This window comes from Lampetra fluviatilis, chromosome 68 (assembly GCF_964198595.1).
Source record: "Lampetra fluviatilis chromosome 68, kcLamFluv1.1, whole genome shotgun sequence".
In the NCBI taxonomy this organism is placed as follows: Eukaryota; Metazoa; Chordata; class Hyperoartia; order Petromyzontiformes; family Petromyzontidae; genus Lampetra; species Lampetra fluviatilis.
In genome coordinates, this window is record NC_136342.1 from 1261030 (window position 1) to 1273974 (window position 12945).

General features: G+C 41.7%; 1 protein-coding gene across 2 annotated transcripts in view; it reads left to right on the forward strand.

Annotated features, from left to right (window-relative positions):
* The first annotated feature begins 7877 nt into the window (after positions 1 to 7877).
* LOC144952565 (serine/threonine-protein kinase N2-like) overlaps positions 7878 to 12945 on the forward strand; it is a 108817-nt gene continuing 103749 nt past the window's right edge. For both annotated transcript variants that reach the window (XM_078883028.1, XM_078883029.1), the window contains exon 1: positions 7878 to 7981. In XM_078883028.1, coding sequence (XP_078739154.1) covers positions 7961 to 7981 — 21 coding nt within the window. In that variant the 5' untranslated portion in view covers positions 7878 to 7960. The remainder of the gene's footprint in view (positions 7982 to 12945) is intronic.

Below are 12945 nucleotides of genomic sequence, written 5' to 3' on the forward strand. Positions count from 1 at the left end.
GCCCCACAGTCTGTTAGAGGCTACACGGGGGATCTTTGTCTTTGTGTATGTTGCTGCTTCTCGCTACCAACAGCACTTGCCCCACAGTCTGTTAGAGGCTACACGGGGGACCTTTGTCTTTGTGTATGTTGCTGCTACTTCGCTATCAAAAGCACTTGCCCCTACAGTCTGTTGGAGGCTACACGGGGGACCTTTGTCTTTGTGTGTGTTGCTGCTTCTCGCTACCAACAGCACTTGCCCCACAGTCTGTTAGAGGCTACACGGGGGACCTTTGTCTTTGTGTATGTTGCTGCTACTTCGCTATCAAAAGCACTTGCCCCTACAGTCTGTTGGAGGCTACACGGGGGACCTTTGTGTGTGTTGCTGCTTCTCGCTACCAACAGCACTTGCCCCGCAATCTGTTGGAGGCTACACGGGGGACCTTTGTCTTTGTGTATGTTGCTGCTTCTCGCTACCAACAGCACTTGCCCCGCAATCTGTTGGAGGCTACACGGGGGACCTTTGTCTTTGTGTATGTTGCTGCTTCTCGCTACCAACAGCTCTTGCCCCACAGTCTGTTGGAGGCTACACGGGGGACCTTTGTGTATGCTGCCGCTACTCGCTACCAACAGCACTTGCCCCTACAATCTGTTGGAGGCTACACGGGGGACCTTTGTCTTTGTGTGTGTTGCTGCTTCTCGCTACCAACAGCTCTTGCCCCACAGTCTGTTGGAGGCTACACGGGGGACCTTTGTATCGATGTTAACCCGCACGGCTTTCCCCGCTTTCCTGTGCAGGGAAATTGAGTTTTGAGGCGCATGGGCCATGCAGCTGTTTGAACGCGGGCAGCAGCAGCAACAACAACAACTCAACTTCTTGTTGGTTCTTTCGGTAAAGTCACGTAGAAGGGAAATAATAAAATAAACATAATAAAATAATTCTCACGACGTTTCGGCCACAACGCAAGCAGCCGTCCTCAGGGGAAGAACAGGTCTGTCGGAAAGACAGCGTCTGAATGAAACACCCACAGGCTTGGAGCGTATATTTAAGCTGCTGGGTTGGAGGGGGAAGAGCGCCTTGACAAATGAATTTGCATATCAAGAGGAATTTAGCATATTTATGGGAAATGCAGATATGGGATTAGTCATTACTTGTGGAATATACGCTCCAAGCCTGGTGGTGTTTCATTCCGACGCTGTCTTTCCGACAGACCTGTTCTTCACCTGAGGACGGCTGCTTGCGTTGTGGCCGAAACGTCGTGAGAATTGTATTTTATTATGTTTAATTTTTATTATTTCATTATTTCCCTTCTACGTGACTTTACCGAAAGAACCAAGAAGATGAATCCCTGCAGTCACGAAAGCTTTAAATCGAAACAACGAAAATAATTCTAAATTTGAAGTTTTTGTGTTTTTTTAGGTAAAGTCACATCGGTGAAAAATAAAAATAAAATAAAATAAATTAAAAATCACGACGTTTCGGAGGCAATACAAGCTTCCGTCTTCAGGTGGAACCGTCACAGCAAAAACTAAATACTATCTCGATGTAAAGCTTTCGTGACTGCAGGGATTCATCTTCTTGGTTCTTTCGGTAAAGTCACTTAGAAGGGAAATAAGAAAAGAATCAAAAGAAAAATAATAAAATAATATAATAAAGCTATGTTTTATTTGTATTATATAATAAAATAATAAATATTAAACTTAATAAAATAATATAATAATAAAAAAATTCTCTACGTGACTTTACCGAAAGAACCAAGAAGATCAAATAATATCATTCGACCTCCTTTGCCAGTACCAAAATATAATCATAGGGGGTTTTTCCCCCGATTTCTTTCTGGCAACAAAACTTAAACTTTTTTTTTTACGAGGATTCGTGTTATTGCATTAACCACAATATTTTGTGCGGACCAATCAGTTTCAAGGACAATGCAAATATTATCAGAGTGTGTTTTTTTCTTTTTTTTCTTTAAAGAAAGCTGTCTCTTGTGTGGACCAATCAGTTTCAAGGACAATACATCATGTTATCAGTGTGTTTTTTGTTTGCATTTTGACCGCAAGTATTGTGGTTAACGCAGACATGAATCCTCGTAAAAAGGTTTCAAATTTTGTCGCCAGAAAAAAGGGGGAAAATCCCTATTATTATAAAAAACTAAAATAATGTTTTTGTATACTTGGTTCTTTCGGTAAAGTCACGTAGAAGGGAAATTAAAAAATTAAAAAAATATATAACAATAATAAAATAAAATAAATTTTACATAATAAAATAATTATGTTAAATTTATTTTATGTTATACTACATGTAGTAGCTGCACATGTAGTAGCTGCACATGTAGTAGCTGCACATGTAGTAGCTGCACATGTAGTAGCTGCACATGTAGTAGCTGCACATGTAGTAGCTGCACATGTAGTAGCTGCACATGTAGTAGCTGCACATGTAGTAGCTGCACATGTAGTAGCTGCACATGTAACTACACATGTAGCTACTACATGTAGCTACACATGTAGTAGCTACACAAGCTACGGGGACACGCATCTTCAAGAGCCCCACGCTAAACGCTTTCAAGCTATCAATTCCGGTTCGGTGATTCTGCACTAGCTCTATGACTATAGTACTATACCGCCTTCGACTTTTACGAACGACCGGCTGTTTAAGGTTATCGATTAGTCGTATAATCTGGCTGTATAGCAAATGAAAAAAAACACAATTACTTTACTATGCAAGTTAAGTTTTTTTTGTGCGCTTTAATATTTGGGTGTTTCTTTTTTAACTTTAATGTAGGGTCCCTTTATAACAACAAATGCTACAGGCCTCGCACTGGCTCCATTCGGCACGTGACAGCATTCGAACAAAGTGGGGCGATGGTTGTCAGCGTCGTCACCTGCGGTGAGATTTATAGCCGCAGCAGCGAAACTCTCTGAAAGGCGCCTTTCTCGAGGTGGAGGGGAAGAAATGAGACAAATCCACGCAACCACGGGGAGAGACAGAGAGAGAGAGAGAAACACCGCAAACTCCAAATCTACAGCAGCAGCAGGCATCGTCAGGGTCGGGATCGAGCCCATGACCTCCTGCAGACCAGGCGAGGTGGTTAACATCTCAGCCGCCGTGATGATGATGAGAGAGAGACGCAAACTCCAAATATACATCAGCAGGCATCGTCAGGGTTGGGATCGAACCCACGTCTTCCTGCATACCAGGCGAGGTAGTTAACATCTCAGCCACCGTGATGATGATGAGAGAGAGACGCAAACTCCAAATATACAGCAGCAGCAGGCATCGTCAGGGTCGGGATCGAACCCACGACCTCCTGCATACCAGGCGAGGTAGTTAACATCTCAGCCACCGTGATGATGATGAGAGAGACACGCAAACTCCAGATATACAGCAGCAGCAGCAGGCATCGTCAGGGTCGGGATCGAACCCACGACCTCCTGCATACCAGGCGAGGTAGTCAACATCTCATAGCCACCGTGGCACCTATGAGCCGGTTGCTTGCCTATGATTGTCAATTTCTCACGTGGTGGTGGTGGTAGGAGGAGGAGGAGGAGGCTTTCGCGACCAAATATTATCCATAATAGAGGTTTTGTTTATTTGGTCAGGTCGCGTAAATATTTACCACCAAATATGGACGCGAACTCACCCACAGAGGGAGAGAGAGAGAGAAGAACTATATCAACGCTCTGTTAAGCTATGAATGTGGTTATTTTTCGTTATTAAATGGCAGAACGTTGCGATGTTTTCGCGTGGTTAATTGTCCACGAAACGACGCGTGTGTTTGTATATTTTTAAAAAACTGTGTCTAAACAAACACACACACACGTACACAAAGACAAAGATCCCCCGTGTAGCCTGTAACAGACTATTTCTAGATTTGAAGCTTTCGTGACTGCAAGGATTCACATTCTTAGGTTTTTTCGGTAAAGTCTCGTAGGTAAAACATTAAAATTCATAAAAGTAAAATAAAATAAAAATAAAAATCACGACGTTTCGGAGGCAACACAAGCTTCCGTCTTCAGGTGGAACCGTCACAGCCACGACAGCTGTATCAAGTAAATGAGAGATTACAAGAGCTACCACTCCGTATATATAATGGTTGGAGAGGGGGGAAGGGCCAAGTACGGCACACGTTTTATTAATATGGTAAGGTGAGGCTTACCATATTATTAATTATTAATAATAATTAATCAAAAGTGTGCCGTACTTGGCCCTTCCCCCCTCTCCAACCATTATATATACGGAGTGGTAGCTCTTGTAATCTCTCATTTACTTGATACAGCTGTCGTGGCTGTGACGGTTCCACCTGAAGACGGAAGCTTGTGTTGCCTCCGAAACGTCGTGATTTTTATTTTATTTTTATTAATTTTAATGTTTTACCTACGTGACTTTACCGAAAAAAACTAAGAAAATGAACCTGTAACAGACTGTTGGGGCAAGTGCTGTTAGCGAGTAGCAGCACCTGTGAAGGCTACCGGCACTGTGGCACACACGAGGGGGTGGTGTGGCTAACACCACGCCCGGCCGCCTTTGTCTCCCCCAGTGACGATGTTTAGTATACACACCGCACCAGGTTACTCGTTTGAGGCTGAGTCGACCTAGGGGAGGCACCAGGAGCTGATCACCGGCGTGTAAGGCCCCACTGTAGCTAGTCTTCAGAAGCGATCCGGCTATCACAAATGATAGCTGAACGAAGTGGCTTATGAACATCATCATCTTTCGATTTAAAGCTTTCGTGACTGCAGGGATTCATCTTCTTGGTTCTTTCGGTAAAGTCACGTAGAAGGGAAGTAATAAAATAATAAAAATAAAACAATAAAATATTTCTCACGACGTTTCGGCCACAACACAAGCAGCTGTCCTCAGGTCTTTCCGACAGACCTGTTTTTCACCTGAGGACGGCTGCTTGCGTTGTGGCCGAAACGTCGTGAGAATAATTTTATTGTTTTATTTTTCTTATTTTATTATTTCCCTTCTACGTGACTTTACCGAAAGAACCAAGAAGATGAATCCCTGCAGTCACGAAAGCTTTAAATCGAAATTTAAATTAGTTATTGTCGAATGTGTTGATTCGGCCACTGGAGGGCAGTGTTGACCCAAGCTTGCGACCTTTTTTCAGTTTCAATTATTAGGTATAGCCCTGTGAGCCATTCGGCTCTTTAATCGGGTGCAACCGCAACAAACAAAAAACAAAAACATGAACAAGAAAACATCTTAAAGTGAATATGCACAAACAGAAAAATCCAGGAAAAAACTTCAAAGTCTTCCAGAAAAAAACCACCGTACACCAACGCTCTGTGCAAAATCCCAGTGGGATGCAAGTCAAACAACAACAACAACAGCATAGTAATAGGTTTTTACCCTTTCAACTGGTACAAAACTTTATTCAAGGCATCATGTTTGCAATAACCACAACACAAGCAGTCAAAATGCAAACAAAAAGAAACAACTCTGATAATGATATGCAGTTGATCAACTTCAAGGACAGTGCATGTCACTGTCCTTGAAGTTGATCCACTTCAAGGACGGTGCATATCATTATCAGAGTTGTTTATTTTTGTTTGCATTTTGACTGCTTGTGTTGTGGTTATTGCAAACATGATGCCTTGTATAAAGGTGTCAGTTTTTGTACCAGTTGAAAGGGTAAAAACCCATTACTATATTTTGCCACTGGTAAAGGAGATGTCTCATAGTGTAAATGAACAACAACATCAACCACAAGACAACTTAGATTAAAGCCATCATTTTGCAGGATGCTGAAGATCACCCTGCAAAAGTGGTGATTAGCTGGGCTGCCATTGTTTGTGGGGCAGTCCATAAATGACGTCACGCACCTATGGGGGGGGGGGGGGGTCAGACATTTGTGACGATGTGTGACGAGGGGGGGTGGGGTGGGGTTTGAGAAATGTGACGTCACATCAAAATGCCGCAACTTTAAATAAATAAAGACAACACGTTCTATTTAATTAAATTGACTATTTAATAAATGTTTTCTCCTACAACATCAGAGTGCAGCGCCACAATAAATACGCACTACAATGACAATAGTTTAAAGCGATTTGAAGCATATTTTTATATATTTGGGGGGGGGGGGGGCAGAGCTTTGTGACGTCATATTTGAGGGGGGGGGGGTCTGACTTTTTGTGACGTCAAAAATCGTCCAAAATCGCGTGACGTCATCATCCAGCAGTGGTCGTTATGTTAATGAGGCGAATTTGCATAGCAGCGGCGTGACGTGTCGTTGCGTCGTGACGTCACAACGGACACGCGGTTTTATCGCGGAGCGGGTCACGTGCCTTTCGATTTTGGACTGGACCATGATCGCAATTTACGATCGAGGTGGGAGTCGTTCAACTCATCTCGCAATTTTGTACCGATTGTTCGATAGATAGGGACGTATTAAGCAATCGAATTTATAAATCGGGGAGAGAATCAATTAATTCCGCATGTGATGATTAGGCGTTTCATATCTTATTGATTGATTTTTTTTAAATAATAGTTTATTATACCCCCCCCTCCTCCTACTGAGCGATTGGACTCTCCCAGAGGAGATCCAAGATTCTTCAACAATTTCCTCATCCGAGCGTCGGGATTGGCTGTTGATGAGCACGTGATCAGCTCTCGTTGAATCGGATATGAAGCGTCTACGTCATAGGGTGATGGAGGGGTTATGTATCTGTGTTACGAAATTCAATAGCTTTTCGAAATGTTAATTTTAAAACGTAGTGCAGTTAGGCTATGAGGATTTAGGAGCCTGAGGGGCGGGGCTGAAGGGGATGAATGGGGAGGGGCTGCAGTTAACTTTTATGTAAATTAGCATTGATGATAACCGAGGCAAAATGAGAAATGTAAACTGTAATTTATTTATGATTTTTGGCAAAAGTAATAAAATGTTCTTATGGGGGAAGTGAAATTCTATCGGATAATAAAAATAACTGGCGAAAATATGTGAAATTCATAAAATAAAATAAATAAATTTCAACCAATTTAATACAGTACTGTATAACATAAAAGTAGATGTTAAAGAAAAACATTATTTTTTTTTGCGGGTAGGGGAAATCATAAGGCACCAGATGAAAAAATAATCCAAACCTAATAAAATGTCAAGTTAAGTTTTTATATATGTATATTTTAAACAAAATTAATGGCCGATCATTTATTGTGATAATATCTTAACACAAAAACGAGGAACTATAAAATCATGAAAATGTTTTGCTTAAACTTTGACCAACCCGATAAAAAAATTACGCCATTGGAGTTATAAGCTATCGGATAATAAACAATAACTTTGTGAAACATTGAAAAACAGATTATAAAATATATATTAAGTAAATGGGTAAATCAAGTGTGAAAGCGACGTGAAACATGTACTATAATATTTACATAAAATAATTAGAGATATAAAAATAATTTTTTTCAATTAAACAAATAATACATCCGATAGGGGAAGTTGATTTGTATCTGATAAAAAAAAAGATATCTCGAAAATAAGTCAAACTTTAATATATATTCTTAATGTTGTATACTTTAAACAGATGCAAGTAAATACTTTTTATATTGAAAAAGATAACACGAGAAAAGTATTACATAATGTAACATACGGTTCTTACTCCGAAATAATCGGTTCAAATATCAATAAGTAGGGGAAGTAAATATCTACAAGGTAATGAAAAATAACACTCGAAATAATGTTACATCTAAATAATTGTTTAAAATATTTTAAACGCGTGAAATAAATAAATGAACCGACAACGCCAAAAGTTGGACATTTTTGTTTATTTTATAAAACACATTTCACGTACATATACCTCGACAGAACAAAGTGTCCCGTTTAGAGTAAGTGAAAATGAACGAGTATAAATAAATAAAAACTTGATAAACATTTTAATAAAACAACGAATAAACACAATTATCTCGCGTGTTAAAACACCCGAAATAAATAATAAACTCGCCCGCCACACAGAGAGAGAGAGAACCCGCGGCGAAGATGGCGGCCGAGTCGGTTCAGGTAAGGAACCCTCAAAACAGCGATGAGCCGTCGCCTAACAGCTTTGTAAAAATAAACTAACCTCCCCCCCCCACTCGGAGTTAACGACAAGGGGGTGGATGCGATAGAAGTGGTACTAATTTGAACGAATTTAAAAAAAAAAATGTTTTACCTCACGAAACTTCGGGTGTGTGTGTGTAACCCGCCCCCGTTCCCCACACATTTTGAGTTTATTTAACAACGATAACTCGCTCGAAAGAAAGTTTTAAACTGCGTCCTTCGCCTCCTTCGTCGAACGCCGCCCTCGTGCATTTGTTTTTTGTTCGGCTTATTTTGTTTGCTGGCGGGGGAAATCGATTATCTTTGCCGAGCGAACGCGGAGGGATTTGACGGTTTCGCCTAGTCGCCTCTACCGGGTGAGGTGCGTCGCGGTGGGTAGGGACCTGTAGGCCGCAACACCCCACCACCACCACCACCCCACCTCACTCCACTCTTCCTCCTCCGTTCTCCCGTGGGATGCGTACTTTTTGAAAAACATTCGAAAGCAATTATCATCGATAGGCAGTTGAGTTATTTGACGCTTTGTTTAGTCATTGTCGATGTCGCCGCTCGCCGTTTCAAACGCCCAGTTGAGTCGTGTGGCCCGGTCACCCACTCCGACCAAAAACGGTGAAGTATGGCCAATTCGCAACGGCTACTGTGGGGCGCAAATCAATTGTTGTGCTGTACTTCCTATGCTGCCCGCCCTTCACCGCACCGGCACTCACCAGTGTGGTAAAGTATGGTTAAATAGCCCCCCCCCCCTCCCAGACATTATTATTAATCGTTACTGCTATTAAGTAAATAGTGTTCGTGCTAGGGTTCCATTTGATGTGCGTACCGTATAGACGCGTTCAGTTTTAAGTTAGATGGAGTTATTCTGCACCCTCACAAACTGATAACTTGTTGATGGGAAAAGTCATCGGAATTAATGTTAAACCGGGAGATGGGGGGGTAGGTAAGCCCCTCACCTTGAAGTAAACAAGCGAACATTTGAAGTCAACTCAATCAAACTCTATTTCTATAGCACTATTCGTGCCAAAAAAAGAATGCAATAGAATAGTAGCGTGTTGTATTATGCCCTGCGTTCAGTCGTGTTGGTTAGTGGTCTTCAAGGTACGCAATGTTACTGTTGAAACCCCCTTCGTTTCAGTGGTGGAGTGGGGCTTGCAACAACAACAACGCTCTTTCGAAACGCATCAACGAGAATTATCCAAACGAGATGCGTTTTTCATCAAACCCACTTCAGGATGATAAAAAGGCCAGGTGACGTGGGCAAGCGTATGCACAAGTGCAGTACAACAATGTACAGCACTAGTGTGTAGTGTAGTGTGTATAGTAGTGTAGTATACTAGTACAGCACTAGTGTGTAGTGTAGTGTGTATAGTAGTGTAGTATACTAGTACAGCACTAGTGTGTAGTGTAGTGTGTATAGTAGTGTAGTATACTAGTACAGCACTAGTGTGTAGTGTAGTGTGTATAGTAGTGTAGTATACTAGTACACTAGTATGTAGTGTATTGTGTATAGTAGTGTAGTATACTAGTACAGCACTAGTGTGTAGCAGAGGTGTGGACTCGAGTCATGCGACTTGGACTCGAGTCATGCGACTTGGACTCGAGTCAGACTCGAGTCATGATTTTGATGACTTCAGACTCGACTTGGGACTTGCCTCATCTTTGACTCGACTTGACTCGGGACTCGAGAGCAAAGACTTGAGACTTACTTGTGACTTGCACAACAATGACTTTGTCCCACCTCTGGTGTGTAGTGTATTGTGTATAGTAGTGTAGTATACTAGTACAGCACTAGTGTGTAGTGTATTGTGTATAGTAGTGTAGTATACTAGTACAGCACTAGTGTGTAGTGTGTATAGTAGTGTAGTATACTAGTACAGCACTAGTGTGTAGTGTAGTGTGTATAGTAGTGTAGTATACTAGTACAGCACTAGTGTGTAGTGTATTGTGTATAGTAGTGTAGTATACTAGTACAGCACTAGTGTGTAGTGTATTGTGTATAGTAGTGTAGTATACTAGTACAGCACTAGTGTGTAGTGTATTGTGTATAGTAGTGTAGTATACTAGTACAGCACTAGTGTGTAGTGTAGTGTGTATAGTAGTGTAGTATACTAGTACAGCACTAGTGTGTAGTGTATTGTGTATAGTAGTGTAGTATACTAGTACAGCACTAGTGTGTAGTGTATTGTGTATAGTAGTGTAGTATACTAGTACAGCACTAGTGTGTAGTGTAGTGTGTATAGTAGTTTAGTATACTAGTACAGCACTAGTGTGTAGTGTATTGTGTATAGTAGTGTAGTATACTAGTACAGCACTAGTGTGTAGTGTAGTGTGTATAGTAGTGTAGTATACTAGTACAGAACTAGTGTGTAGTGTATTGTGTATAGTAGTGTAGTATACTAGTGTAGTATACTAGTACAGCACTAGTGTGTAGGGTATTGTGTATAGTAGTGTAGTATACTAGTACAGCACTAGTGTGTAGTGTATTGTGTATAGTCGTGTAGTATACTAGTACAGCACACCGGTGTGTTGGAGAGCCACAAATCTGCCTGTCGCCTGATGAAACTGGTTGTAATTACTGGCGAAACGTCGTACTCCGATTGTAAATGTTGTGGCTCTTGGTTCCAACACACCGGTGTGCTGTACTAGTATACTACACTATACACTACACTATATACTACGCTATACACAATACACTACTCTACACAAAACACTGCACACTAGTGCTGTACTAGTAACGAATTGCCCACGTTATGTTTACATGACACTAAACCTTACTAATTGGCTTTGTCGTGTGGTGGCGGGTTTAACGACACATTTATATATACACGCGATCTAACCCAACAAAACCTGTATCGTGGTTATAAATTCGTGGCAGTCTTATTGTCTTTCACTAACAGCGTAGCGCCCCCCCCTCCCACAGCAGCCTCAAGGTCTACCTGTTGTGCTTGGTGGGACATCCATCACATGCACAGTCCAGGCTCCAACAAAAATGCCCTGCTTAGCTTTTTTTTACTCCCCGAGATTTGATGAGATCAGGCACATTCGGAGTGATTTGGCCATAGGCTTTTGTCTAACGATGCAGTTATGAACATCAGCGTAATCTAAATGGGACCTTTTTGTTAGTGTTCAAAGTTATGAAAAACAATTGAATTCCTTGCAAAAGGTTTCCTATTTGGTGTTTGAACGTCTTATAACACCTCCATAATATAGGTTCAATGTGTAACGACACGTTTATATTGATGCGATCTAACCCAAAAAACCGATATTATGGATGATATTGGTCGCGAAAGCTTACTACGTGTTAATCTTAACACCTCTTGTATTGGCAGAAAAAAGTAAAACCTATTGTTTTTTCATTCAATGTAATCTATTTGTAGGGGTGCTGCGACGACCTACATTTGTAAGCTTCGTTGTGAATTCCAAAAAACTGAGTTTGGCTTCATGTGAGAGGAGGAAGTGGGGGTTGGGGGTGAGGTTTATGACACTCAAAAAGTGTCCACACAGATGGATTCTAGAATTCACGACTTCATCTCCTGGCCACGTTAGGATGCCGAGCCTACGACACCAGCCAGTCTGCCGTCCACAAAGCAAACCAGGCAACAACCAGCTTCAGTCCTGCTCAATTTGAGTACGAGATAATACTTTATTGTCAATGGGAAGAATCCGATAAGCCCACAAAGCTCGCTTTTCTTTCTCTCCCACAGATGTCCATTACAATTTGATCGTAGGCCACTTTGTTGAATTGCACAATAGAGTACTGTTTTTGCTTAATCTCTTTACCGTTAACTTTGACTATGCACTTTTCACGTGACCTTTGATACGATTTGCTGGGTTTTTTTAACCTCCGATTATTGTACGGCTCTCTTGGCGCGTCTGCCGGTTGCGCCCCGCGCGTCGTTCGGCGCCGTGTCCGACGTTTTTGCTCCACGTGCTGGGAGCTTCTTCAGGAACCGATTTTGGTCTTCTTCAGGATGTGTAAATGTTGTGGGTTTTTTTTAAACGAATATTTGTTTTACCTGTCTCAGTTCAATTCCCAACCAAGGCTAACATTAGTGGCATCGTGCCTTTATCAGATGCACTACTGCATCCATCTGGAATGTTCTTTTGATATTACATCACCTAGATTGAAAACTCATTGTTTTAGAACTGCTTGTTGTTGTGTTTAGTTAGTTGTCCTTCCCCCTCGCCTTCCGATTAGCACGGTTTGATACGTGTGGTGCGAAATAAGTTCTACATAATACGTGCGTACATAAGAGTATGGGTTTCTGTGCGTCTCTGGTTCTGTGAGTCTCTGGATCTTTTTGGACTTCATGTGTCTCTTTCCGATGTTAGGAAGCTACTGGGAGCTGTGCACTTTTAAATCAAGGTGTAAAACTAATTTCTTTCGAACAGCTTTTAGTGTTTCGTTTGTTTATACTTCCTCCCCACCGCACCTCCGATTACCACGGTTGGCTACGTAAATTCTGGGCCCTGCCGTAGGAATGTGGAATTTCTAATCCCACCAATAGATAAGAGATGGCCTGCCGAGCACTTATTTCGAGTGTGGTTGAAGTGGCGGGCTGCGTTATGACTTTGAGCGACTTTTTTTTAGCAACTACCCTGGCAAAGGGCACGCGGTGACTATGAGATGTTGACCACCTCGTCTTGTATACAGGAAGTTGTGGGTTCGATGTCGACCCTGACTCCTGTTGTATGTTTGGAGTTTGAATGCCCCTCTCCTCGTGGTCGCGCAAACTATTCTCCCGATCATCCTATTTTTTCCCCTCCACATTTTATCATCAACGTCACGCGTTTAAGAGTATTCGCCAGGTATAAATTCACACGTTATGATGATAATAAGCCACTTCGTTGAGCTATTATTTGTGAGAGCCAGGTCGCTTCTGAAAACGAGCTGTATAATAGCGCAGTGGGCCTTACCTGGTAAAATA